The 27,362-nt window shown below is 39.2% G+C and overlaps 1 protein-coding gene across 8 annotated transcripts in view; it reads left to right on the top strand.

Annotated features, from left to right (window-relative positions):
- Nucleotides 1–27,362, top strand: part of DMD (dystrophin) — a 2,018,590-nt gene that overhangs the window by 1,317,169 nt on the left and 674,059 nt on the right. For all 8 annotated transcript variants that reach the window (XM_043570319.1, XM_043570321.1, XM_043570317.1 and 5 more), the window contains 2 exons: nt 14,178–14,279; nt 24,073–24,181. In XM_043570319.1, the coding sequence (XP_043426254.1) occupies nt 14,178–14,279; nt 24,073–24,181 (211 nt within the window). The remainder of the gene's footprint in view (nt 1–14,177; nt 14,280–24,072; nt 24,182–27,362) is intronic.

Genomic DNA, 27,362 nt, shown 5'->3' with positions numbered 1-27,362 from the left:
TGTATTATAAATCTAATTAACAGATATAATTCTATGTTGTAAAAGTCCTCCTATCACCTAATAGACAAAGTTAGTTGATGTTACTACTGTAGTTAGCTGTACTTGACTTAGAAATCACCTTTGTATTCCAAATACTTCCAAATTGCCACATGTCTGCTCTTCCCCTTGTCATACCTTTCTCTCATTCTTTCTGGCTCTCCCTTGAGAGCAGTAATGTGTCTGGGCTCAATCATTCATATATAGGAAATATATATATATATTTGTATATATTTTGTAATATAATATATATATTTTATAATATATATTGTATATGTATTATGGAATATATGTATATATAATATATATGGAATATATGTATATATAATATGAATATTATATGGAATTATATATATTATGAAAGATACTAAATACTCGGATATGTATCAGATCTGTGTTTTGAAAAAGAGACACATTAGTTGTACATTAACCACTTAAATTATCACCCATTATAAATGTATTTACATTGCTGTGTCATTTCAGTGATTTCAATAAACAGATCAATATATTAAAAACTTAGAGATGGCATATATAATACTTCTGAAGCCATAGCTTCCAACTTCTGAATACCTCGTTGCCTCCTCTGGACATAATGAATATTCAGCAATTACTGATCCTAAGAAGGCACAAAGTATATAGTCAATAAAAGCACCCATAATTCTTTAACTTATAGTGTTTTAATAACAGTTTTAATCATTTAAGTTTTTTTTAAATGTTTATTTATTTTTGAAGGTGGGCGAGGGCAGCGAGGGAGGGACACACAGAATCTGAGGCAGACTCTAGGCTCTGACTTCACAGCACAGATCCTGATGCAGGGCTCAAACTCATGAACTTTGAGATCATGACCTGAGCCGAAGTCAGACGCTTAACCGACTAAGCCACCCAGGCATCCCATTAGTCATTTTAATTTTAAGGTTAACTCACACTGCATTTATAATAACTGGCTATGTAGCATGCTGGTCATTATAATGATACTGATTTTCTTAAAATTAATAACCATTAAACATTCAAAAGGCAAGAAATGTGGTAGCACTCACTAGAATGTATAGGATACAACAAAAATTCTACTTATTGACCTATGAAATCACAAAACCATGTGGGCATACTACTGATTTTCAAGATTGATTTGAGAAAACTTCTGTGAATAACATGTAGAGAAAATGTGGATAGATAGGCGTCTCTGTCTTTTAAATTATCTGATGAAGTAGGTGATAAGGAACACAAAATTAATAACTCATGGTAACATTTATTACAATATATCTTCTAGTATTAGCATAGTAATAAGTATTAGTGATTTGCATAATTGGAGAGATAACACGAGTACAAAATTATACGCACACACTTCTGTGCTTCACTCAAAAGTAAGCAGATGTTATCTGAGACATTATACTGTGTGTGCCATTATAGCTGAAGTCAGATTTATTAAAGACAGTATTATCTCTATTATCTTTAATATCTTCAGTGGTTCAGTTATGAATAGAAGCATTAACATTGCTTACGACTAAGTTAGATGAAATTTTGGACACCATACAAAATAACAATCATTTAAAGTAGATTTAGAAAAGAGAAGTGACCTGTTAAAGGTATTTCTGATTTGAATAAGAACAAAACCATCAATAGGGATATAAGATTAGAAATGAATGATCATTAGGTTGTTTCTAGTTTTTTACTAATGTAGACAAAGCCGAAAGAACATTGTTTGCAGGTCTCCTCATAAACCCATGTGACAATACCTAGAAGTAGAACTGCTGACTCGTTAGAGTAGTCACATCTTTATTACATATTGTAAATTGCTTTCCACCAGCAGCAGGAAATGACATGAATTTAGTATTTGAATTTGCATATTCCTGGTTAAACAACTTTTCATGGTTGTTGGTCATTCAGATTTTTCCTTCTATGAGTTGACTCTTCAAATACTTTGCCCGATTTTCAATCGGGTTGTTGGCTTTCTCTTACAAATTGATATGAGTTCTCTGTATATTCGGGATTCTAACAGTTATATGTATCTGAAATACAGGTTCACAATTCCTTATCCAAAACCTTATCGTTGACTTTGCAGGAGACCGAGGAAAATGTTCACCTAGAGTGGTAGAAGTCATGGAGAGTTACAGGAGTACAAATATTATGTTTGGCAGGCTGAACGTAAACCTGGGACTCAAGATGAAAACTGACATGTTGTGTGAACCAAAGAAGGGGCTTTATTGCATCATGGGTTTCCTTCCTTGATTTCGGAAACCCTCCTGTTTGCTTTGTTTTTCATACATGTTTAAGGAAAGGCTATTCCTAAGAGAAACCTCAGACTTTCTTGTTGATATTTTTTTAAACCCAAGTTTAATTCAGTTATCCTTTTGATTGCTTGTGCTTATGGAAGAACTTAGAGCTGTTTTAGATAATAACTCTAATTTTGGTATAGCACTTAGCAGTAAAAAAAAATCTTTAATTTTATTTGAAGTGCGTCAATCATGAAGTCAGAGTTGAATTGCTTTTTTCTTTTTTAATGTTCTTTTTTTATTACTGAAATGTGGTTGACCTACAATATTGTATTAGTTTCAGGTGTACTGAATTACTCTTTGCTTTTATTGAAAATTACCCTAACTGCTATTTTATATATATTTTTTTTGAGAGAGAGAGAGAGAGAGAGAGAGAGAGAGAGCGCGCGCGCATGGGTGGAGAAGGGATAGAGAGAGAGATTGAGAGAGAGAATCCCAAGCAGGCTCAGCGCTGTCAGCACAGAGCCTAGTGCAGGGTTTGATCCCACAAACCGTGAGATCGTGGCCTGAGCCAAAAGCAAGAGTCAAATGCTAACTGACTGAGCCACCCAGGTGCCCCTATTTTATATTTTAAAAAGCAAGTCCTGGTGTTGAATAATACTTACACTGAGAAAACTATCCAGACTTCAAGACCTATGTCCAATGACCACGCCGGATAGTAATTTAGCATTGTGCTATATCAGTTTAAAATAATGCAGGTATTATGGCCAAGGTGAATGTGAAATGCAAGGTCTCATATGCCTCTGTATTCCATAGAGTCCACCGTGTTCCTTGATCCATGTGGGTATTTGAAGGAGTATGCCTAGGAATAATTCAGCCAGAAACTGAAACCCACACTTTTAGAGTTCATCCGAACCGCATTCAAATGTGGTTTCAAAGTCATAGTGTGAATACTAGTGCATCTGAACAAATATGTATAAAAGATGCCATTACGGACAGCATTCCATACGAGAAAGAGGAGAGAAAGGACACTTACATTAAATCACACTATTTCATGTACTCCAGGGGAGTTTGTCAGTGTCTGGAGATTTTTTTGGTTCTCACGTCTGGAAGAGTTGGGAGTGCTACTGGCATCTTGTGAATCGGGACCAGGGATGCCGTAAAACATCCTATAATAGAAGGGCAGCTCCCTACAACAAATAACTATTCAGGCCAAAATGTCAGTAGTGCTGAGGTTGGAAAACCCTAATTTGAACCAAAATCATACATTAGTCAAAAATATTCTGTTCTGGTTCCAAACCCTGTGATTTCGCAAAGAAAATCTAACTGTATATATGGATTATACTTAAATTCAGGGAACATATAGTATCATAATTAAGTATTCAGGACGTGTGTCAGACAGACCAGGGTTCAAATCTTATATCTACCATTTGTTAGCTTGTGCCTTAGGCAAGTATCCTCACCTCTTGTGACTCTGTTGTTTCTTTTTTTTTTTAATCTGAATAAATGACAGTAATGTGTGGTGAAAGGCTCTGCCGTGGAGATTGAGTGAGATTAATTAGGATGATTTATGTTAAGTGCAGAGCGCAATGTTTGTACTTAGTAAATTCTCAATAAATGTTAGCAGTTAGTATTACCTTTGTATATACTAAATCATTTGATCCTGACCTACTATGAATATCCCGGTCACATGCCATATTTCACTGCTTCGAACACACCATTGATTAGAATATGTACCATTATTTTATCTGTCACTAAGAAAGAGGTGCTGTCAGTTAGACTATGACGCACCATCATTTATCAAATGTGTCTCAATTTGAGAGCAATTAATTTGTGACAATAAAATGCGGGTCCTAGGCATGAGTATTATAAAGCCCATCAGTGAGTCTTGCTGGTTGCAACTGAATGGGGTTACCGTTAGCCACATTCAGCTTCAAATTCACTTCACAGGGAACAGGAACAGAGAAACAGCCCCCCAGAAAGGCAGGATCAGGATTACAATTCACAGCAGTTTGTGCAGCATTCACAGAGCTTTCCAAGAGGTGTTTTTTTTTTTTCTTTTTCTTTTTTGCAGCCTCTGCCCACTCCCAGATGACAGATCAGGTGTAAAGAAAGGAGACGCACAGGGACCTGCTGGGTCAACTCTGACCTAGAAGTTTAATGTGCCCCAGGAGCCAATGTCTTATGACATAGATAGAGTTTCCAAGATCCATGAAAGGTACATTTTCAGCTATAAGAGTCACTCGGCTTAGGGGATCCCCAAAAGTATGGCTTTCCAGGAGACATTGGTAGTTCAAAAGTAGAAGTCCTAAGCCAGGTGTAATTTACCAATCAGGTTTTTTGTTTTTGTTTTTTTAGCGGCAGCAATGTTGCCCTACTAAACACAGTTGACATTCCACCATTGTCAGGCTTCCACGTAGAAAACAGCTAGAAAGTTCTTCAAAGGTCAACTTTTCATGCACAGGGGCAAAATGCTCTGTAATCCTATCTGTAGTTCTAACTCATTTTTATAACTCAGGATACTAAAACTCAGGGAATTTAAGTGACTTGCCCCAACTCATGAATCACAAAGCCTAGAACCCAGATGATCTCGTCCCTGATCTGATTCCTTCCAACAACCCTGTGATACAATACACTAAAGCAGGAGTCAGCAAGCAATAGTGCAGTGGACACATTCAGTCCACCACCTGTTTTTGCTTTCACGCTGCACTGGCAGAATTCAGGTAGGACAGGCACCATATGGCCTGGGAAGCCTAAGTATTTACTGTCTGGCCCCTTCTAGAAAATGTTTGTGGAGCCCTGCTCCAAAGTATAACTGTAAATTGTTTGACTATCTCTATGAGTCTGTATGAGGAGATAAAAGGCAAAATATGTTTCTCATGTTTTATCTTTAAAAATAACTACCCATATAATTTTTCTGTGCACCTGAAGGTTTTTAGAGTCGCAAATCCCAAACCTAACCATTTCTCTACATCAGTGGTTGGCTAACTTTTTTCTCTAAGGGATCAGATAGCAAAGGTTTTAGAATATTTTGGGATTTATGGGCCATATGGTGTCTGTTGAAAATAATCAACTCATGCCAGGATCAGAACTTACATAGCTGGGCCTAAGAGCCCACAGTCTTTACCACTAAGGACTTTGGAACCTGGTAAAACCCGGGGAGTGCCACTCTCAAGAAATGAGTCTGGTTAAAGTACTGCTCTAACCAGATCAGAGAGATTTAGTCCTCATTTTAAAACTGTATGTGTAAAGATTTTCCGAATAAGTGTATCGGGTTTCCACAAACAAGTACTTCCTTCCAAGCAATGTGGCTTTAACTAAGTCCCTTGGAAATTTGCTTGGCAACTATGGTCTCTTTTCTCCATCCCTTTGGTTTAATCTGAACACAGCAGTCAGAATGATATGTTAAAAATATGTCCGATCACATCACTCCTCTACTGAAGACCCTCCTATGTTTCCTAATCTCCCACAGAGTAAGTGCCAAAGTCCTCATGCAGTTGCCCTGCAGGGCCTTATCCTTCCCAGCCTCTCAGGCCTCTGTCCTGCTCCTCTCCCCTTGCTTCCTCGGCTCCACTCACCCAGGCTCCCTTATTTTTTTGTTGAACAGGCCAGACACATTGCCACCCCAGGGCCTTTGCACTCGCCATTTCCTCTGCGTGGATTGTGCTTCCCTGAGGGAGCCGCTCGATTTCTTCTTTCACTTCTAACTCATATTTATTCAAATAATCACCTTCTCAGTGAGGTTTTCCCGGGAGGCAGTTTCTCAGATACCCCCCTCCCATCCTTCCTTACCCCACACAGACATCTATCTCCACTTAAAGTTTTGGGTTTTTTTCCTCTTTAGCGCTTTTTACCGTCTGATGGGCCATAATTTGTATTTTATTGTCCACCATCCCCATTAGAAGACAAGCCTCACGTGAACAGGAAAATAGTGTCTGTTTTAGTGACTGTTAAATATCCACTGCTTAAGCTATTTATAACAAAATAGGTGTTCGAAGATTCAGTAAATATTTACTGAATGAATTAACACGTGGGGGATTTGTTGGTAAGATTTCTTTTGTCAGAATAAGTCTTCCCAAAAGACTCTGAAACCCCTTCGTCCTGAGTGGAGGGCTTCTGGATGTCAGTCTCATTACTTGATGGTCACACCTATCTCTACTCTTTTATTGGCCTTGAACGTTCCACGTACGTACCTTGGTAGATTATATCTTCTTAGTTTCATAACATTCGGCACTTTGAAAAATCAATACTGCATCATACTTTGTATATTTGGACAGATTATTTTTGAAATCCATAAATCTCTAAACCAGAAAAACAAGGCTCCCTTTGGTGGGCTGCCCTTGATTAGCTCAGAATGGAAAGAGAGAACCTGTCATTCTTTGTCAATCAGCGTGGCACGTGCTTGACAGCCGCGTTGCTGTGGTCTAGCAAACCTAATTGTAGATAAATAAAAGAACAGTCACCCAGTACGAGGGGAAAGAGAAAGAAAGGCAACTGCCCAATGTTGTGTTTTTCCATCCATCAGCCTTCATTTGTCAGAGTCTGCCTGACAATCTAGGCCGGAGAAGTCAGGCTCTAACACAATATTGATTCCATTTCATTTTTCGTTTCTTGCTATCCTTTTTAGCAAACAGTTTGTATGTGGAATGAGAGATGGTGCAGTCGAAATATATGACCAGGGTACATTTATTTTAAAGGCTTACTTTGGTTTTTCATCCCAAGAACCCATATATTGTTTGTTTGTTTGTTTGTCTGTTTCACCATACTGTTGTAATTGTTAGCTCTTGCTGCAGTAACAAATAGCCCCCAAATCTCAGTGTTTTGTGACAACGAACATTTATTACTCACTCACGGGTCTGAGGAATAGCTGCATATTTACTCCACGCTATGGATCACATTCAGGTTTTCTCATTCTGAACTTTAGATCTGCTCCAAATGTCTTCTTATTACGAAACCCAGGCTGGAAATACCAACTCTTATATGATGCAGTATTCTTTCATGGTAGAAGACAGGAACTAGGGGTACTAGTTAATCTTGAATTGTCTTTAAAGACTCAGATCGGAGCTGTCATACAGTCTCTTTTGGGCATAGGTCATTGATCAGAGTAAGGCACATGGTAAAGACCAAAGTCAATGGGGAGGAAAACGTATTCACTGGCAGAGGAGCCATGTTTACAGAGGCAATGGATAACAATGAAGTAATAAACCGATCATGGTATTCAGAAGCATCTTAGAATTTTGTTGATCCCCCGAATGCATTTTTTTTTTTACATTTTCACTTCTCTGAAATTGAGATGTATCTCATAGTAGAATCTACAAAGTGTAATTGTTTAGCTTTTGTAGCAGTTTATAAAGTAACAGTGGTCCTTAGAATCCATGATATCTTAGAGTTGATAGAAAACTTGTTGATTGTGAGGATTGACAAAATAGCCAAATGGCAGGAAATGCTCTTTATAAATTAGAAAACTAAGGGAATGGTTACTTAAGTTTGCTAAGGAAAAACTTGTCATTTTTCTCTTGAGTTTCTTTTTTCTTCACAAGCGGCATACATGTCTCATTCATACCAGCTTATGGGAATTAAAAGCCATGCATTAGTAGTAGATATTATCCATCTATTCATATATTCATATACATTCATTTTTAGAACATCAATTCAAACGCAAAGTGTAATTCCCTTATTTAAAATCCTTTTGTGGGTTCTCCACTAAGCTTCTGAGGGTAGCATAACAGATGCTTCTTTCCTCTGGCTCTTGCCTTCTAGTCCCGTACCATTTCTTTCCACTCCTCCACATGGGATCACCATGCTGCCTCTGGTTCCTGTCTTTGCATATCCCAGGTTCCTTCTTGCAAGTACTTTATATCATCCATCCTTGTCACACAGGTGCGTGCACTGCCTCGCTTCCAAGCCTTTGCTGCAGCCCTTTTTCCCCTGTGAGGCCTGCCCCTACCCTCTTGTTGCCCCTTGAGCACAGAACTCACCAGTTCCTTCTCTGTGTCCCAGTGTAAATTGCACTTTGCTGGCTCTTAGGCCTGTTGCATTCTAAATTTCATATGTGATTGTCTTTATCTTTCACAAGGGACTACCTCATGCCTCGTAGTATTCACGCTTCATAGCCAAGACTTTGAAATATAGTAAATATTCAATAATGTTCGTCAAATGAACAAATAATGAATGAATGTTGGAATATATGTGAAAAGGCTGTGTATATCCTCCTTATATTGTGATTATATATATGTGTATATATCAATATATCAATCATACATACATATACACATATTCATACATTCTAAGCTTAACACTAGGTAAAGTGATGGAGACACAATTAAAAATAAAAACATAAAACAAGGAAAAATGTCTTTCTGTTATACTTTCCTTAGAGCTAAACTTCCAGTTAAGAAAACAGAGCAAGTGCACATAACCGTCTTAATATTAAATTAGAAATATAGTACTAAATGCATCAACTTGTAGGAAATGTAGGCATGCATTAATTTGCATTGGAATAGCTACTTTCACCCTCACAGGTGTTGTTTGTCTTTTTTCTTCACTAACCTTTGATTCGCTGCTTGTCAAACCAACAACTCCCAGTAATAGTAATAGAGTTTCCTATGGAATAACTAAGACAGCAAATGCTTAGAAAGTCACTCCATTTGGAAAACTCATCAGGGCTGGATTTCAGAATACACCATGATCTTGTCCTAGTGACTATTAAGGAAGGATTATTCCCTATTCTCTAATCAATACAGATTATTTCCTTAAAATTATGCATGAGATTGTAGTGAACCGCCAATACTGTGAAATGATGAAAATAAAACTCTGGTCACATCACAAGGGCCTTAACTCCTGGTTAAGAATAAGGCAGGGGAGAAAACCTAAATGGAAAAGTAAGGTGCTATTATTAGAGGTGACGTTATGGGGTTTCGGGTTTTTTGGTTTTTTTTTTTTTTTTGGTGGAAAATCTATGCAGACTTTCTTGTCTGAATGTTCTTTCAAGTCGAACACTTTCTACTTAGAAAAACTGGCCGCTATAATTAGCTATGTTTCCATTTTAGTGGTGACCTCCTTCACCTTACCTTAAATCATACAAAGATGTAAGGCCATTTGTGAGATAAAAGGTTTACTCAAACCAATTCTCTGACCTGGATATCATCAGTTTGGCAATCATAAATCCACAAAGAGACATCCTTGGTGTGATTTTTTAAAGGCTGTGTAAGAATTTATTTCTTTTCTATGGAAAGAGACCAGATTTTCTCTCACGCCCTGGAAGGATGTTGCAAAATGTATTAGAGTTAAAGAGGAAGAGAAAAAAAAATAACACGGGATTAAGAAATATGGCTACCAATTTTAGCACACGCACACACACGCACTACATACAAAAGAGTAAGGGGTATCGTGGACGTTTAGTGGCAGTCGTTTCCTGGTTGTCGTCTCAACTCTGCCTTTTGCAAACTATGTAGTTTCAGAAAATTGACCCAGTCTCGCTCAGTTTCAGCACCTGTAAAATTAGAGAATACCTTCTTGTAGTATTGTTAAGTGGAAGGGAAAAACTATATGAAACACCCAGTGTTTGACACATAGTAAACTGTTAGCAGCTCTGGTTTATAAATATTGTTATAGCAGTTAATATCATTATAGCAGTTGCTTGACATTTTCAGCACAGCAAAGGATTTTAGCAGCGTTTTTTTATTTTCGCGGAGTCCTATGCTTCGGCTGGGATTTGTTTGCTTTGCTCTGCTTTCCATTTTTCCGTTTCAAGCTTTAAAATGCAGATATCAAAATGTTTTAGTTTCATTCACTTATTCTTCCATTTTTCAAGATGATTTTCAGCTTCTTATAGTGTATATTTCTCATACTAACTGAAGAAAAATATACTAAAGAATATTTTAAGTGAATGTAATTGGATTTAGTACAGTTGACCCTTCCAGCAATAATATTTGACCCTGAATAACGGACCTACCTTTTCACTAGTAAATTCACACTGCATATAAATGTCGTGAGGGAAAGTGTCGAGTTTTATTTTCAAAATGCTCTTTCTGAAGGGACTTACCAAAGGTGCGTGTGATTAGACATCACGCTTTCCAAAACATTGCCAAGACATAACAGCAAAGAATTGAGAGCTGCCCATGATTCTTTCCCCATTGCTCTGTGTCTCTAGGACCAAGGGTACGTCTCATCCAGGTGCTTAAACTCTTCATTATTTCATCGAAGGACGAAGAGATGACGTTAGTGATGAGAGAAGGACATGCTAATAGGAAACATTTCTATAAAGGGAAATGATGTGACTTTGCAGTGCTCATTCATCAGAGGACTAAATCTGGGGCTAACTCGGTGGCCTGAAGAGGGGCTATCTTACCTCCTGCGGGTGCAAAACAGGGACATTTCACAAGGCAGGCCAACTTTTCCTCAGTCCGTCTAGCAAGCGCTGGCTTCACATTCAGCTCTAAAGTAGTATCTGGGCGGCCTTAATGTCAGCCTTGCCGCTCTTTCTGTTCATTTGCCAATGAAAATTTCATGAATTAAAACGTGTTTGGTGCCGAAGGGAATTCCTTGTAATATAAGAGGCAGTCTCCTAACTCGATTTGCCAGTGCCTCCTGAAGAGTAGCCTCAATGCTTTGTGATCTTTGGAACAATTTATTTGGGGTCGAAGAAGAGGAGCGGGGAGAGAAAGATGGTAGTGTTCATCATTTGGCTGCAGGCCCAAACCATTGGTAAAATTATTGACTACCTGTGATCATTTTCTGAAGGTCTCGAATTTATACTGGATGCACTTATAAACAGGCTTTCTTTGAGATTTATTTTTATTTTTATTTTACCTTTCTTAATGTGAAATTTATTGTCAAATTGGTCTCCGTACAACACGCAGCGCTCATCCCAACAGGTGCCCTCCTCCATGCCCATCACCCACTTTCCCCTCTCCCCCACCCCCCATCAACCCTCAGTTTCTTCTCAGTTTTTTAGAGTCTCTTATGGTTTGCCTCCCTCCCTCTCTAACTTTTTTTTTTCTTCCCCTCCCCCTTGGTCTTCTGTTAAGTTTCTCAGGGTCCACATAGGTGTGAAAACATATGGCACTTACAACAATAGCCAAATTAGGGAAACAGTCTAAATATCCATCAACTGATGAATGGGTAAAGAAATTGTGGTTTATATACACAATGGAGTACTACGTGGCAAGGAGAAAGAATGAAATCTGGCCTTTCGTAGCAATGTGGATGGAACTGGAGAGTGTTATGCTAAGTGAAATAAGTTGTACAGAGAAAGACAGATACTTATAAACAGTTTTAAAGGAAGAAATGCCCAATTCTCACAAAGTATGCTCTGAATTTGGACTTGTTACAAGTTTGCATTCTTTCTCATTGCCACGTGGTACTCCATTGTGTATATAAACCACAATTTCTTTACCCATTCATCACTTGATGGACATTAAGGCTCTTTCCATAGTTTGGCTATTGTTGAAAGTGCTGCTTTAAACATTGGGGTACACGTGCCCCTATGCATCAGTACTCCTGTATCCCTTGGGTAAATTCCTAGCAGTGCTATTGATGGGTCATAGGGTAGGTCTATTTTTAATTTTCTGAGGAACCTCCACACTGTTTTCCAGAGAGGCTGTACCAGTTTGCATTCCCATCCACAGTGCAAGAGGGTTCCCGTTTCTCCACATCCTCGCCAGCATCTATAGTCTCCTGATTTGTTCATTTTAGCCACTTTGACCAGCGTGAGGTGATATCTCAGTGTGGTTTTGATTTGTATTTCCCTGATGAGGAGTGACCTTGAGCATCTTTTCATGTGCCATGTGCCATGGCCGCCCGGATGTCTGCTTTAGAAAAGCGTCTATTCATGTCTACCTGCCCATTTCTTCACTGGATTATTTGTTTTCCGGGTGTGGAGTTTGGTGAGTTCTTTATAGAATTTGGATACTAGCCCTCCGTCTGATATGTCATTTCCAAATATCTTTTCCCATTCCGTTGGTTGCCTTTGAGTTTTGTTGATTGTTTCCTTTGCAGTGCAGAAGCTTTTTATCTTCATGAGGTCCCAATAGTTCATTTTTGCTTTGAATTCCCTTACCTTTGGAGATGTGTCAAGTAAGAAATTGGTGTGGCTGAGGTCAGAGAGGTTTTTTCCTGCTTCTTCCTCTAGGGTTTTGATGGTTTCCTGTCACATTCAGGTCCTTTATCCATTTTGAGTTTATTTTTGTGAATGGTGTGAGAAAGTGGTCTAGTTTCAACCTTCTGCATGCTGCTGTCCAGTTCTCCCAGCACCATTTGTTAAAGAGACTGTCTTTTTTCCATTGGATACTCTTTTCTGCTTTGTCAAAGATGAGTTGGCCATACATTTGTGGGTCCAATTCTGGAGTCTCTATTCTATTCCACTGGTCTATGTGTCTGTTTTTGTGCCAATACCATGCTGTCTTGATGATGACAGCTTTGTAGTAGAGGTTGAAGTCTGGGATTGTGATGCCTCCCGCTTTGGTCTTCTTCAATATTACTTTGGCTCTTCAGGGTCTTTTGTGGTTCCGTTCAAATTTTAGGATTGCTTGTTCTAGCTTTGAGAAGAATGCTGGTGCAATTTTGATTGGGATTACATTGAATGTGTAGATAGCTTTGGGTAGTATTGACATTTTAACAGTATTTATTCTTCTAATCCATGAGCATGGAATGTTGTTCCATTTTTGTCATAAGAAAGTTCTTGTAAGGTTTTATTTCTTCTATAATTATTGTTCCTGAAGGTGGTGTGCATGTGTGTGTGCGTGTGTGTAAGTATGTGTGTTGCACACATACCCGTTAATGCACGGGGTTAGTCTTAATGTCCACCTTCCACTGGTATTTATTATAATAAGAACCAAAGAAATAATCCTTTTCAAGAGGGTGTGCTAAACACCCATACATGGCAAGACACCATCCTGTGCCATATAAGTTACAGTAATTTGGATTCGGAGGACCCCCTGTTCTGATGGGCTGAGAGAGAAAGATACAAACAGAGTATATAAAGGAAGCAATGACACGAAGACACGTACACACAGCAGTGCTGGGAGGCGACAGGGTAGGAGAGGGAGGAAGGGAGATATGGGTTAATCAGGAGTTGCTATCTGGGGAAGATTGCCCAGGCCCTGACTGACGCCTGACATTGATTAATCGATATTCCATCCTGGTGTTTAACAAGTGTTCCATCCAAAAAGTCTTCTGTAATATTTAACTTCACTTCCTTCAGCCTCAATTTATGCACATTTCTTTTGTTCTCTCTTCAAGCGAGCTAGACAGCGGCCAATAACAGAACACTTTATAGTCATATCTAAAGAGGTTTTTGTTTGTTTGGTCCTTCTTCAGTCTTCTCTAGATTAAGGGCAACAAACACGTTTTTTTTTTTAATAATTAAATCATTCCTCACATGGCCTCTTTAATTTGACTGCTTAATAATTAATAAGCCTTGACATTGAGCTTTAAGTGTTTACTCTTTGGAAAGAAACTTAATCTTGACAGTGATGTGGGAAGAATTATTTGGTTTTATTTTGAAACGAAATTTTGGATCCAAAGCCCAAGAGAATCCTGTTAAAATAAGGAGTCTGCAAAGTAAAATGAACATTAGGATTACGGAGATTACTGAAGTTAACAATAGCACTTATCCATGTTAATCGTATTCATAAATCATATTTCTCATTGCATTCGAGTGATTTTGAAAACCAAAGCTACTGTCTGTGTTTCTATTGAATAGTACTAGGATATGATTCGAGAAGATTTCAGATAAATATTTTCAATGTTAGTACACTTCCCAAAGGCCTCTCTTTCTTTCCTCGGCGCTGAAGCTACCTTTGTGTGCCACCATGTACCATGCAGAAATTGGTCTGCAATACATGTGGAGTCTCCAAGGGTATATTTAAATTTAGTAATTTTATTGCTAACTGTGAAGTTCATCTGCACTGTATGTGTTCTTTTCCCCAGGAAATTGAAGTAGCAGTTCAAGCTAAACAGCCGGATGTGGAAGGGATTTTGTCTAAAGGGCAGCATTTGTACAAGGAAAAACCAGCCGCTCAGCCAGTGAAGGTAATGAAGCGATATCCATTACCTCATAATGGGTTATGCTTCCCCTGTTGTACATTTGCCACTGACGTGGTCTATTTATAATCAATGAAATAACTTGTAAAGAAATATCGCCCATGCCGCAACTGCAGAGGCTGAGCTGTCTTTTTGATCAACATATCCTATTTATATATTGTGATCTTAAGGCTATTAACGAGTCATTGCATTAAAGGACTCATTTCTGTCCCGGTGTGCTGCCATCCATACAGAAAGTAGTCCCACCTTCAAGGTAGATTAAATTCTTTAGGCTTTATCGCTTTGCTCGCCAGCCTTGATGCTTTTCATATTGTTTGGCTTAATTCAAATCAAGCTACTGCATCATACTGTCTGTCTCCGCCAGCTGTAAAGAATCACAATATGGTCCATGACCTTTCTTTTCTCTGTTACACTCTTTTCGTATGAAAGAGGAAAATTGGCATTTGGGCTTTAGTACTTTATTGGGTCAAGAATCTTTAGTGAAATGTCATGTAATTGCTTCTCTCTTTGGTAAAAAACAGGCCTGGGAGAAAGCTTTCTACTTCTTTCCTTTCCTCACGTACGTTTCGAAGTCTAGGACGCATTTATTCGCAGGCTATTACGTGAGGAGAGAAATGGAAAGCCAAAAACAATGGCTAATCAATGGCTTCCATTTGCAAATGAGAGTCCAGTGATAAATAGACGGTAGGTATAGGTTACCTTATTTTCTCTACCTGACCAAAATTACAATGGCTCCCATTATGATGAAGGTTCCTGAGAGCCTGTAATGGTGGCTGTTTATTGATCAGTCCTGGTTTCTCTAGCTAACATTGCAGGCTGAGATTCAGTGAGCCTCACCCTCATGTTTAAAACTGCTCTAAAGCAGTGCAGGTCAATAACCTCATTATACAGAACTAGTTTTCCTTGCAAACAACATTACCATGACTTAGACTCTGTCTCTAAGGTCACCGCTTCTGTGTGGCCCAAGCTTCATTTCTAAAAATTGTTTGCTTTTCTTACAGTTTACAAGGGCCTTTTCCTTAGGTAAATGTAAAGTTTTAGCTGAAACATATGTCCAATCACCAGATACTAAAAGGCACAGATTTGTGTGTAGATACCGATAGACATTTATTCAGGAATACATTGTCACCATTCCTTACATCCAAAACAATAATAATAATTTGCATCCAATTCCAAGCCTGGTATGACAGTATTCACGAGGTAACAGTGTGTCCAGTATTTAGAATGGAGAGCTGGCGAGGGCCCCGAAAGCAGCAGATTTCCAGTGTTTCTGCTGGAAATGTACACTCTCCAGAAAGCCACTCCCTAAGCAGACCCTTTCCTTCGTTATCAGAGGGACTCTGGTAGCAAGCAGTGAAACAAATCAACGGACCATTCCATAGGTCTACTCTGTCTACTCTTGTTTGATAGTCAAAGACTCCGTGGCGGGTTTGGCACAATTTTCTTTTATTTTTGTGCCTTTGTAAAAAACAAAGCAAAACAAAACAAAAACAGAGGGAAAATTCTTAATTGAAAGCCGATGAGAATTTTTTTTTTCATCATATGTAAACAATCCAAGCTGTTGATGCTAACTTATCGCACCTCCCACTCACGCCTTCAACTCCTGGGCCACTGGGAGACCAGAACTGTCTGAATGAGCATTACCTGCTTTCTGCCTTCGCATTAGTGATGTAAAAGGGGAGTTACCTTTCTGAAAGGAAAGAAAGAACAGGAAGATGCTACCTTTCCTTCTCATCTGCATTCCTTAAAACCACTTTATAGAGTCAGCCCTCTCTTTCCTTCTTTTCTCTATCTCCTTTCCCATTTCCTTTTAAGTCAGCTTATTTGGGAGAAGCGGAACTTAAGTGAAAACCCATCCCTGTTCTACCATGTGTCCCTTGGGTTTGGAGAAGAATCAGTACATCAAGCTGGTAGTCAAGAGTCAAAAGGGAAAGATTGATTTGGGAGAGTGGGGCGTAGAGAAACAGTTGATTCACATGCAACTTTTGACATGGACCATGACCTTGGAAACACCTGGAGATGAGCCGGGGGTTGTAGTAGCCAGAAACGTTGGAGGCTCAAAAACCCCTTCATAGTTCGGAATACAGAACCCAGCAGTACAAGGCAACAAACTGGAGGGACTATTTACATCTCTGCATGGATCAAACACTGCTTTATAAAGGTTGCGAGACGATTTTTCTGAAGGGTGGTCCATTGCTCTGACTCCATAAACAAAGCCTCTTTCAATTTTCATTGTATATATACAAATTTTAACAATCGTGCTACTCCTTAATGCTTTTTTCTCCTTAACTTTGGGGTTTCGCACTCCTTAATGGAAGAGAAAGGAGTCTGAGTAGCCGGCAGCACATTTTCAGGAAAAAGTTTGGTTTTGCGTGTGGGGGAAATTTCTTTTGGAAATAGTAACAGTTAAGAAGAAAGTGACATTCTTAAAAAAGAAAATGAAACTTCTTCATGGTATACATATAAGCTCTAATACTTAAATGCACAGTTAGTATGTCCTCTGGTTGCAGACCTTCTAATTGAGGACACAGCAAAGAATGATTCTGTTCAGCTACTAAGCTCACCTTCCAAATTTCTCTTTGGGACCTGGGCTCATCGCTGTTCACTACCCCCCACCCTTTCCTTCACTTCATCAACCTCATTAGGATTTCTTTAATTTTCAAAGATAGTAAATTTTTAGTTTTTCTTTTTCTCATCCCTGACTAACCCACTTCTTCCTTATTGTCTTTGAGAATTTCCTGTTAAAGATAGAACATATATTACGTGACACTTCTAACGACATAAACATAGCACGGATCTCTGAGGCGACAATGCTGAAAATTTTTAGAAGAATATGATTGAAGAAATAAGCATCATGGTTTTGCTTTCCGTCTCTTCTTTCTCTCCCCCCCCCCACACACACGCATCCATGCACACCCATGCACACACACACACAGTTTTATTTCATTTGATTTGCATCTGGTTCCTTCATCTTCAGAAATTATTGAAAATTGGTCAGATAAATTAGATGAATTGTTAAACATTTTACTTAAGTTATCCCTTTGCTAATAATATTTTATGATAATGCTGTTGATAGGATCTTTTTTAATATGTTCCACTTTCCACAGAATAATTTTGCAGTTTAAAAGCAGTAATAACAGCTGCCATCAGTAACAACAATATTGACAACTACCAAAAAAAAAACAACTCTATTTTTTGTTTGTTTTTAATTTTTTTTTTGTTTTTAAAGTGTTCATAACTCTCTTTTGAACTAAAGCAGTTGCAAGACATCTTCTTTAATGGGTTCTCATTCTTGAACTCCACGTGGAGCACTACACTTTCTGTTAAAACTTTTAAAATGTGTATATTTTGAAATCCTTATATCACCTTCCATATATTAGAACTGGGAGCATTAATGGAATTTTAAATGTCTTGGTTCCTTGCTGAGGTGATGAGATGAAACTAGCTGGTTTGCTTTGCTACCTAGATTATTCAAAAAATCTGGTTAACATGAATCTAATAACATATTTTGTTAATATTCTTGAATTCTTTTTTACTGTAACAGAAAAAGTAAAGCCTTAGGGGTCTTCTGTATTTGGTCAAAGTGCTCCACCCCAACCTTTAACACAAAATAGTTGCTGTAGACAAATGGTCAACAGGGCAATTAGAATCTTCCAAGCATCATTTCCTCAAATATCAGCTGCAAAATGACAGCATCATTAGTCATTTTCGATTAAAGTCAATCACAACCAGGGATGTTTCATTCTCCCAGCTGTTTTGTTTTTAATTAACTAGATTAAGCTTGTTTTTCTTCCCCAACAAGTTTGTTCTATCACTAAAATCAATATCTTAACATTTCCAAGAACTTCCTTAGGGTTTATTTTTTTTGCTGGATAATGTTTAATATATTACTTACAACAGATGTGCGTCTGAAGATTTTTATTTGGTATAGCATGTTGAGTGGTGCCTTGTTGGTCAAAATGTTGCCTAATTAAATATCACACTTATAACAACATCTGGCTTTTATGAATCCTTTGTCAGACATATGATCTCATTTACCTGGTGCAATTTTTTATAACATCAGGAATCAAAAGAGACATAAGAATCATAATTCTGCCTCCCCTCCCCCCAAATGAATAGGTCCGTTTTGACTCACTCATTTAGTGAGCACAATTTCCATGTCAGTACTAATAGAAAAAGCTGAGGAAAGAATTACTGAGAGATTTTTAAATTTATTAATAGAAGAATAGGAGAATTTAATTTTTTTAAACATAAGTTAGCTTTACACCCAAGGAAAAGTTTTAGGCTGTGAGAAGTTGAATAAATGCTAATTACATATGCTTGGAAATAAGGAGAGCCCCACTTTCCCATTTGGAAAATAAAATCTATAATGGATTTTGAGCAACTTATAAACATTTAAGAATGTGGATGAGATTGCAAATGTCTAATTATATTTCATTTCTTAATTGAGCAGTACTTCCGTATTTTAAATCTCATTTTATAAAATAACACACTTTTTAGAAGTGCTGTTTGTCATATTTACATTTTATGAAACAAGTGCATTCACACCATTCATATGCATATTCCAGAATTCTAGAGCTCACCATCTTCCTTGTAAGGTAGGTGCACTGTCTGAATTCCTGTATGATGCTATTATAGCTCTCTGCCCAAAGACTACTAGGAACATACCTATAATCAAAATGTTCGGATTTTTAGCTGACTGCAGCAAGGAAGAGATCGCCCCAGGGAGACAGTGGGGCATCTCAGTAAAAGAGGGTTAGAGAGAGCTGCTTACAGGATTTGGCTGGCGAGAGGATTCTAAAGAGGAATTAGGGAATTGGAAGCCATTTGGATTAGATGCCGTCAACAGAGTTAATGTGATGACTGTGTATCTTTAATAATTTTCATCTAGAAGGTGAGGTGATTGAAGTAGGGCAGAGCTGTCCCTGTTGAAGAAGTAACAGTGCTTTTTATTAGTCCTTTCCGTGGTGGCAGAGTGGCCTCATCTCTGTATTGTTCAAACATGGCGCTGGGATGGCGTCGTGTCTGTCTAATTTGTTTTCTGTGACTGCTCTTCATGTTCAGTTGGGGTCATCACGCCTAGCTAGCTGCCAACTACCAGAAGGGCCATTTTTTAATTCCTCAATGTTATCGCTATAAGCTTTATCCCCAAGCTCACTGCCCATTCACAATATATTAGGAAAGAGAATCTTTTCATTTTTCTTAGATACGTATTATTGATCACCTCATCAGAGTCACTTATTCGTTTGCTTTTCTAAGCTGTCTTTACAAGACTTGTTTACAATGGCCTTCACCACTGGTAAGTGTGAGGGTATACCCTAGGAATAATTGATCATGGTTTACCAACCTTCACCTTTTAAAAATTATCATTAACCAATTCTGTCAGATGACTTCTATAAGCATCCCAGATTCCCATCTCTTGAGGTTCCTGCTGGCCACTATGCAAGGGTTTGTTGTTGTTGTTGTTGTTGTTGTTGTTGTTGTTCAAAATAAAAAAAAAAATGGGACAGAAAAGACATTCTGAGGATTGAATTGGAGTCAACACTTTTCTGAGGAAATATTTGGAGGGAAAGTCTCAATTTAGTCTTACTTAGTAGCTGATGCTGGAACTGGGCAAGCATTGAGAGATTTGAATTTCACCCCTGAGCCTCAACTGTACTAACTACATTTATAAAGAGACAAAGAGACATAGATGTTTCAATTACAACATTCACATGCATGTCTGTGTATATAGAGCCATGGGTGGATTCATTTATTTATGTAGCAGATATTAATCTCCTGCCAACTATTGACAGAGGAGAAAGATATAAGATTTTTAAACTTTGAAAATCCCAAACTCACATAGAGTTTAAAACTATATTCTGTTTTAAAATAAAAAAGGAAAACTATATTCATAAATCATGTTTTCTTGTAATTAATTTCTCCTCTTCATAAAGAATAAATTTCACATTGATACAATTGTCTTAACATTAATGACTATTTCCAAGCAACTTATATACAATGGAAAGCAATGCTCAGCTGCAAAAGCCCCCTCTGATGGAACTCAGTTTACCATTTTTAAAAGATGCTCTCAAAGTTTCTCCCTTTGGGTAAAATAGGAATCTGCTGCAGTTGTGGGGAAAGCCTGAGATCTGCAATTTACCTAGCATCTTCAAAATGTTTAAATTCTGGAAATCTAATCACGAACAGGACTTGAGGGGCAGCTGGGTGGCTCAGTCGATTAAACATCCGGCTCTTGACTTCGTCTCAAGTCATGATCTCACTCTTTGTGAGTTCGAGCCCCACATGGGGCTCCGGGCTAACCACACAGAGCCAGGTTGGGATTCTGTCTCTGCCCTTCCCCTGCTTGAGTGCGCACATTCTCTCTCTCTCTCTCTCTCTCTCTCTCTCTCTCTCTCTCTCTCTCTTTCTCTCAAAATAAATAAGTAAACTTAAAAAAAAAAAGAACAGGACTCAATAGCTATTAGTCCACTGATTTTATATTTAAAGATGTCAACATTTAGACATCTATTTTATACCCTTAAATTTGGTTCACGATTACTAACAAGATGAGGAAATCGTTACCTTTTATATATGTCTCGAGTACTGCTTCAAGCATGTTATGTGGTAAAGACCACATTACTTGCTGCAGCCAAACATCTTTTGCTGCCTCAAAGAAGTTTACGTCCTCAGAGCAAAGATGAGAGGGTAGAAGATCCGGGCACTTGCCAGAGTACCAAAAGGCAAAACCAAACCAACCAAGCAACCAAAACTGCCATCATATATAAATAATCGAATTCAACTCTGAAGTCCGGGAGATGGTTGAAGAAGTTGTGAGAGTGTTTCCGTGACCAGCGGAATCAAAATCTCTAGCCGTCTCATGTGATATTATTTGCTAGTCGTTATGAAAGTTTGGGGAATATACAATTCTGAGCTTACTGCGTTTCCGACAGTATGCACTATCCCCAGATGTTTGTGGTACATTGGGGGTGCTGCTTAATTTTTTTTTAATTTCTGCATTTGAAATTATAGTACCACATTTACCCATCTGGGAATAACAGTGGCCAAGATAACGTTCGAATAAATGAAAGGACTGTGCAGAATGTATGTATTAATGAAAGGGAACTGAATATATATACATGTTATTTTTAGGATAGCCAAAATCTAGTCCTTTAAGCATTGAAATATTTTTATTTTAATATTTTAATGAAAATTTTTATTGACCATCTTTTGCTTTGCCTCATTAATAAGTAGCCAACAATTTTACAGCATTTTGCAGTTCACAGAGTTCTTTTCTCATAAAATATCTCATTTAGTTTCTCCAACAAAGCTATGAGTTAGGTGGTAGTGTTATATCCACGTTTCAAGGACGATAAATCTGAGTGACCTATCTGATTGGCCAAGGATCACATAAGCTGTAGTAATGAGTTAAGCCTGAAACCCAGGACTTCTGATTCTAAAACACAATGGAATTTAAAACTTTTCTTTATTTTCAGGGGCATCATTGTAAGTATCAATTGCTGTTCTGTTTTGTTATACGCTGATGCACATGGACTATGAAGTGGAACACAGATCACTGTTCATTCAGTTAGGAGCCAGGTCAAGTCGTTAATTTGCTTTTAGAAGCCAGGTTGTCAGATAAAAGATAATATCTTTAAATATCAGAAGCCAACTGAAGGCAGTGAGATGCTTATACTGTGAGAAGAGAGTGGCGCCTAAGGCAACGGTAGCCATAGAAAACCCCCATCTCTCCTTGGCCACTCTGCAACCATATGCTTATTGAGTGAAAGAGGGGGCAGATCCCAGCAGTATTTGAGTCAGTCTGTAATCTCTCACTCTCTTTATCTCAGCACATATAGGTGACTTTCTATAAGTTAAATGGTGTATGATGAGACTTCGCCATATGTTGCCCTGTTATCCCTGCCGTAAATGACCAAGGCCATACATTTTCTAAATATCTGCTTTTATGTTTATTGTCTCCTCCCTATTATTTATTGCTGCCTTTTGCTATCGACGTGGTTTTTCTTAATATTCTGTCCTTGTGAAGTCACTGCAACTTTGCAGGGGAATCAGGAGACCACATATGTTTTAATTCATTAGCCTTTTTTCATATTTAATTCTCAGCGTTTAGCTCTGAGGTCAGAATGGAAAAACATCTTCCACGCGTCATGACTTTCGGTGGTAGTTTCCTCACTGATCAGAGGCATGATTTGTTTGCTTTTGGATTCAAGGCTTGTACTTTAATAAATAAAGAGTTACATTCGCTGATGAGATAGCGAATGTTTAACAACATGAACTGTGGACTAAAAACAAAACAAAACAAAACAAAACAAAACAAAACAAAACTGAAAGCCCTGATTTGCTCTCAGGTCGGGTAAAATAGACATGAAGAACCATCAGAGCATAGATGATATACGTTAGGAAGTGATGAATTTTTAGTCTTTGTTTTAGTATTTATTCCCTTGGCAGATTTTCTCAAATGGGATTTCTTAAGAGAATTAAGTCGCATAGACAATGAGTTAAGGGCCTGTTTTTGTATTTCTTTCAAGGATGGTGCTTATCTACCTAGTCCATTGTAGATGCTTAGATAACTCGTTAGGTAGAATGATCACCCTAGGCTTTGGTTTCAGACAATCAGCATCAGCATCAATTAGAACACTCTTAGAAAGGCAGATTCTCGGGTCCCACCCAAGATCTGCAGAGTCTAGAACTCTGGAGCTGGGACCCAACTACCTTGGGGCCCCAAAGCCTCCAGGGGACTCTGATGCTCTCACATCAGTAGACAGGGTAGAGAAGCCTCACCCATCTTGTAAAAGCCTCAGCCCAGAACCAACACGTGTGCCTTCTGTTCACAGTTTGAGGGTACTAAATAACCATATGGCTGACCACCGGTGTACTGGAGCCAGCCTGCACCTGCTCATGAGGGACTATTGTCAAATTTTCCAGCATTTCGTGAACCCCTTGGCATCTTGGTAACTTGGAATTGGCTAGCATAGGGCCGTTTACACCACCGAAATTGGCAAACACAAAGATTAGGATTGTTTTCTCCAGAGAGCCGGTTGTGTAACGTTTACCAGCACACTACTGGCCACATACAGGCTCGGTGACTCCACTATGAGCTCTGGAGCTGAAATGACACTTCAAAATTGTCCTGCTTTGAGAAAAATTGGCTGGCCCTTTATACCATCCCCTTGATCAGTCCTTGAATGAGGGCTGCCCTGAGAAGGGCATGCTCTTGCACAAGGCGGCTCTCTGCAACCGTGACAGTCCCTGAAGGACCCCTGACACCTTTTCCACCACTTGGGACAAGTGTCCTTCCTTGAAGTGAACTCTGAGTGTCATATCCCCAGGTGTACCACACCGTCTCCCTTCAAGAGGCTCTAATAGAATGTATCTGGGGTGAACCCGAACATCATGATATCTTTTAATATATGCTGGATAATTCTCCTATGTAGTCGCACCAGATACTGTTTGAGAGGGTCAAGACGGTTGCTGACATGACAACGTGTTTTGTTTGTGTGTTCGTTTTCCTCTGATTGAGGTTTGCATTCTACTTCCTTTCAGTGAAATTGTGCCTGGAGCAAGATCCTGAATGCAGCCAACAATCAATAAATATTTGTAAGGTGGTTGGCTAAAATAATTATAATACCTGTGCAAGGAGTTCTCCCCAGAAAAATTAATTTAAAAGTAACACACAATAGAAATACAATAATGAACCCGCAAAACGAATTGATAACATCATGAATTAAGTAATCTTCAAGGTGTTAATCAAATAAATAACATGTGTGCTTTTCTATTACAGAGAAAGGTTGAAGATCTGAGCTCTGATTGGAAGGCAGTAACCCACTTACTTCAAGAGCTCAAGGCAAAGCAGCCTGGCCCAGCTCCCAGACTGACCGCCGTTGGAGCCGGTAAGTGCGCTGAATCACATGCTCTTTGGCCATAGCGATTGGCTCAGAAGCACAACAGTGAGGTGCTCTCTGGATATAAGGAAAAATTTGCTGCAGTTATGAAAATAGGAATAAACCTTAGTGTTATTTACTATGCAAAACGCCTTAGAGCAGGTTCCTTGGGAACAGACTCTGATTCAGATGGCCCGATGACAACTATATACTGGGGTGTGTTCTCCAGAGATACACTGATGACAAAGAGAGGCAGTAGACGGCGAACGAGGCTAATCATTTTACCACGACAGAGGCCTCAGCCACATCCACGGGAGCCTTAGAGCTGGGCTGGCCCCGCGAGCCATCCTGAATTGCAGGGAGAGAGGTGGCCTTTGTCTTCCCGAACCAGCCAGTCATTGTCCGGCTTTGGGCTGCCTAGTGGGGTGAAAGGGAGACCTTGAAGGAGTTTTTCTCGGGCCAAAAGCAATTCCTAGTAAGCAATACCATCAGCAACCAACGCTCCAGGCAGCAGGGATGGACCCCCCAAGGGTCAACACACTTGACCCCAAAAAGGGGGGATCGGGGTGGAGTATACCTGAGTACAGGCTTAGACTGAATACATGAGGATTCTGTCGCCGTGAATCCTATATCATTTAGACAGTTTTCTTCAAATATGCCGATACAAATCACTGAAACTGCAGGGAATCCTCCTAGCATCTCCCCCCTGTCCCTTTTGACAGCAATTTTGCGAGCTCCTCCATGTGTGGTTCAAGAAGAAGAAAACTAGACCATGACTGCCACAAGCAGACTTGGGAAGGAACGTCTCTTCATTTAGCCATAGCTTTGACTTCTGTGTTTACTGAATATTTCCAGTTTATTTCACTTCTTATTCTTTCGCTAGTGTAAGGTATGCATCACATCTCGTGGCACGTGTCAATGCTGGCTTTGCATCTCGGGGGAAGGGAGCCGGAAGATTTTACTGTACCCGTTCTATAATTAGGCACAACTAAAAACATCTCGGGAGGGAGGAGTTCTTTGTTTTTTGCCTTGTCTATTTTTCACAGATCAAATGATTGAAGTATTGAAGCATGGTGACTGATTCTTCAAGTAAAGTTGATTTTTATTTTGTGTCAAGTAGAAACACACCACACTGGAAATACCACCACCAGGGGTAGCACGATGATAATTCCATAGAAGACATAAATAGCGTTTGGGTTAAAAGACGCCATAGAATCTGGGGACAGTGTGTCTCATGTGCCCCCTGGGGTTTCTTAGTAGTCATCGGAGTTACATTTAATGACACTAGAAACTTGAAAAAGAAGTGCAAGCATTCCTTTTTCTGTTTTGTTTTGTTTTGTTTTGTTTGTCAATCTGGGACACTAAAATTGCTGTATCAGGGTTTATATTCCAGTAATTATATCATGTTTATTTCTTTTTATGACCTATAGTTTTTGGTTCCCTCAGCACATATGCATAGTTTGTTCCTATATAATCATTTATTGGTAGCTGTTTTCTAACTTTCTCTGCTGTGTTCAGCCTCACTCTGGAACTCCATAAAAAGATTGGGTTCCAATGATTCGTTTATAAGTTGGTTGAACTCTGAACATAATTATGGGTTTATGCTCCTACTTGAGCCATGTTATACATGGTAGAAAGGTTCTAAAGCCAGGGCACAGGAATCTATTTAATCTATAAAGTACCTAAATGTAGCAATAATGTTTTCAGTAGAAAATACATTCCAAATTCCAGTTTTGATTTCCAACAAGATATGTGATTTGTTCAGTTGATGAGTATTTATTGGGTAATTTTTATGTATTGTGCATCATACTAGGTGCTGAGGGTATTAAATCGACTAAGGTAGTCTCTCCATTCATGAAACTTATACTCTGGAAGAGAACGATCATGAGCTAATAAAGAAAATAGATACCTTCTCAATTCTGTCAGGTGTTCCAGAGTATAATCCACAGACTGAGGTCAAATGGGCACTTGTTAGGAATGCAGAATCTCGGGCCCTGCCCCAGACCCAGTGACTCAGAATCTGCACTTTAATAGGATCCCCACGTGATTCAGTGTGTGCCCTGGAGTTGGAGAGCTCTAGTCAAGGAGAACAAGAGAGAAGGGTAAGAGAGAAAGGGGGCAGGAATGAAGACATGATTGTCTGCAGTTTGGGCAGGAAAGCTTTTCTCCTAAGAACATTTGAGAACATCATAAGCTGACGGAAGTGAGGATGTGAGCCATGCCTGTATCTGGGGGAAACTTCTGGTAGGCGCAGAGAGAACAGCCAGAGCAAAGGCCTTGAAGTGGAACAACATGGAGGACAATTTTGCGAGCTCCTCCATGTGTGGTTCAAGAAGAAGAAAACTAGACCATGACTGCCACAAGCAGACTTGGGAAGGAACGTCTCTTCATTTAGCCATAGCTTTGACTAACGGTGATACCAGACGGACGGGTGATACCAGAACAGAGGGTGAACAGACATGAGGAAGAAGCAGTGGGAGACAGCGTCTTTCCCAACTCCAGCCCTACTTCCTTCTCCCCGCAGGCAGAGTCCCACTCCACTACCCCACCCCTAGTCATGTTGGTGCTGGTAGGGAGAGTCTGGGAATGCCCTCAAGCCCCAAGCAACTGGTGAGAGCCGGTGGAGTTGGGGTCAGAGTTGGAGAAGAACTGAAGGAGAGAGGAATTTTCCCCAAAGCAGGGGCTGTTTTTCATCCCCTGTAGCCAACCGACACAGAACTGGGCCTAAAGCAAAAGTGTTAAATGCACAAATGTTGAATGAAATGAACCAGTAGGGAGTTTGGTAGATCCAGAGCTGCTCTTAAAGAAAACATTCTTCTTTCTTTAAATTTTTTTTAACATTTATTCATTTTTGAGAGACAGAGAGAGACAGAGCATGAACGGGGAAGGGGCAGAGAGAGAGGGAGACATAGAATCCGAAGCAGGCTCCAGGCTCTGAGCTGTCGGCACAGAGCCCGATGCGGGGCTCGAACTCATGAACTGCGATCTCATGACCTGAGCCGGAGTCGGACGCTCAACCGACTGAGCCACCCAGGCGCCCCAGAAAACAGTCTTCTTTCTTTAATGTGGTGGTCTCAACATCAGAATTCAGAATTGTTTATATTTCTGACTTCCTGACTTCCAGAAATATAATCTGGAATAAATACAATATAAAAAAGGAAAATCTAATTTGTAGTATGCTTCATATATA

Source organism: Prionailurus bengalensis, chromosome X, assembly GCF_016509475.1.
Source record: "Prionailurus bengalensis isolate Pbe53 chromosome X, Fcat_Pben_1.1_paternal_pri, whole genome shotgun sequence".
In the NCBI taxonomy this organism is placed as follows: domain Eukaryota; kingdom Metazoa; phylum Chordata; class Mammalia; order Carnivora; family Felidae; genus Prionailurus; species Prionailurus bengalensis.
Note: the sequence above shows the minus strand (reverse complement) of the source record. Positions and strands in the feature narration are given on the sequence as shown.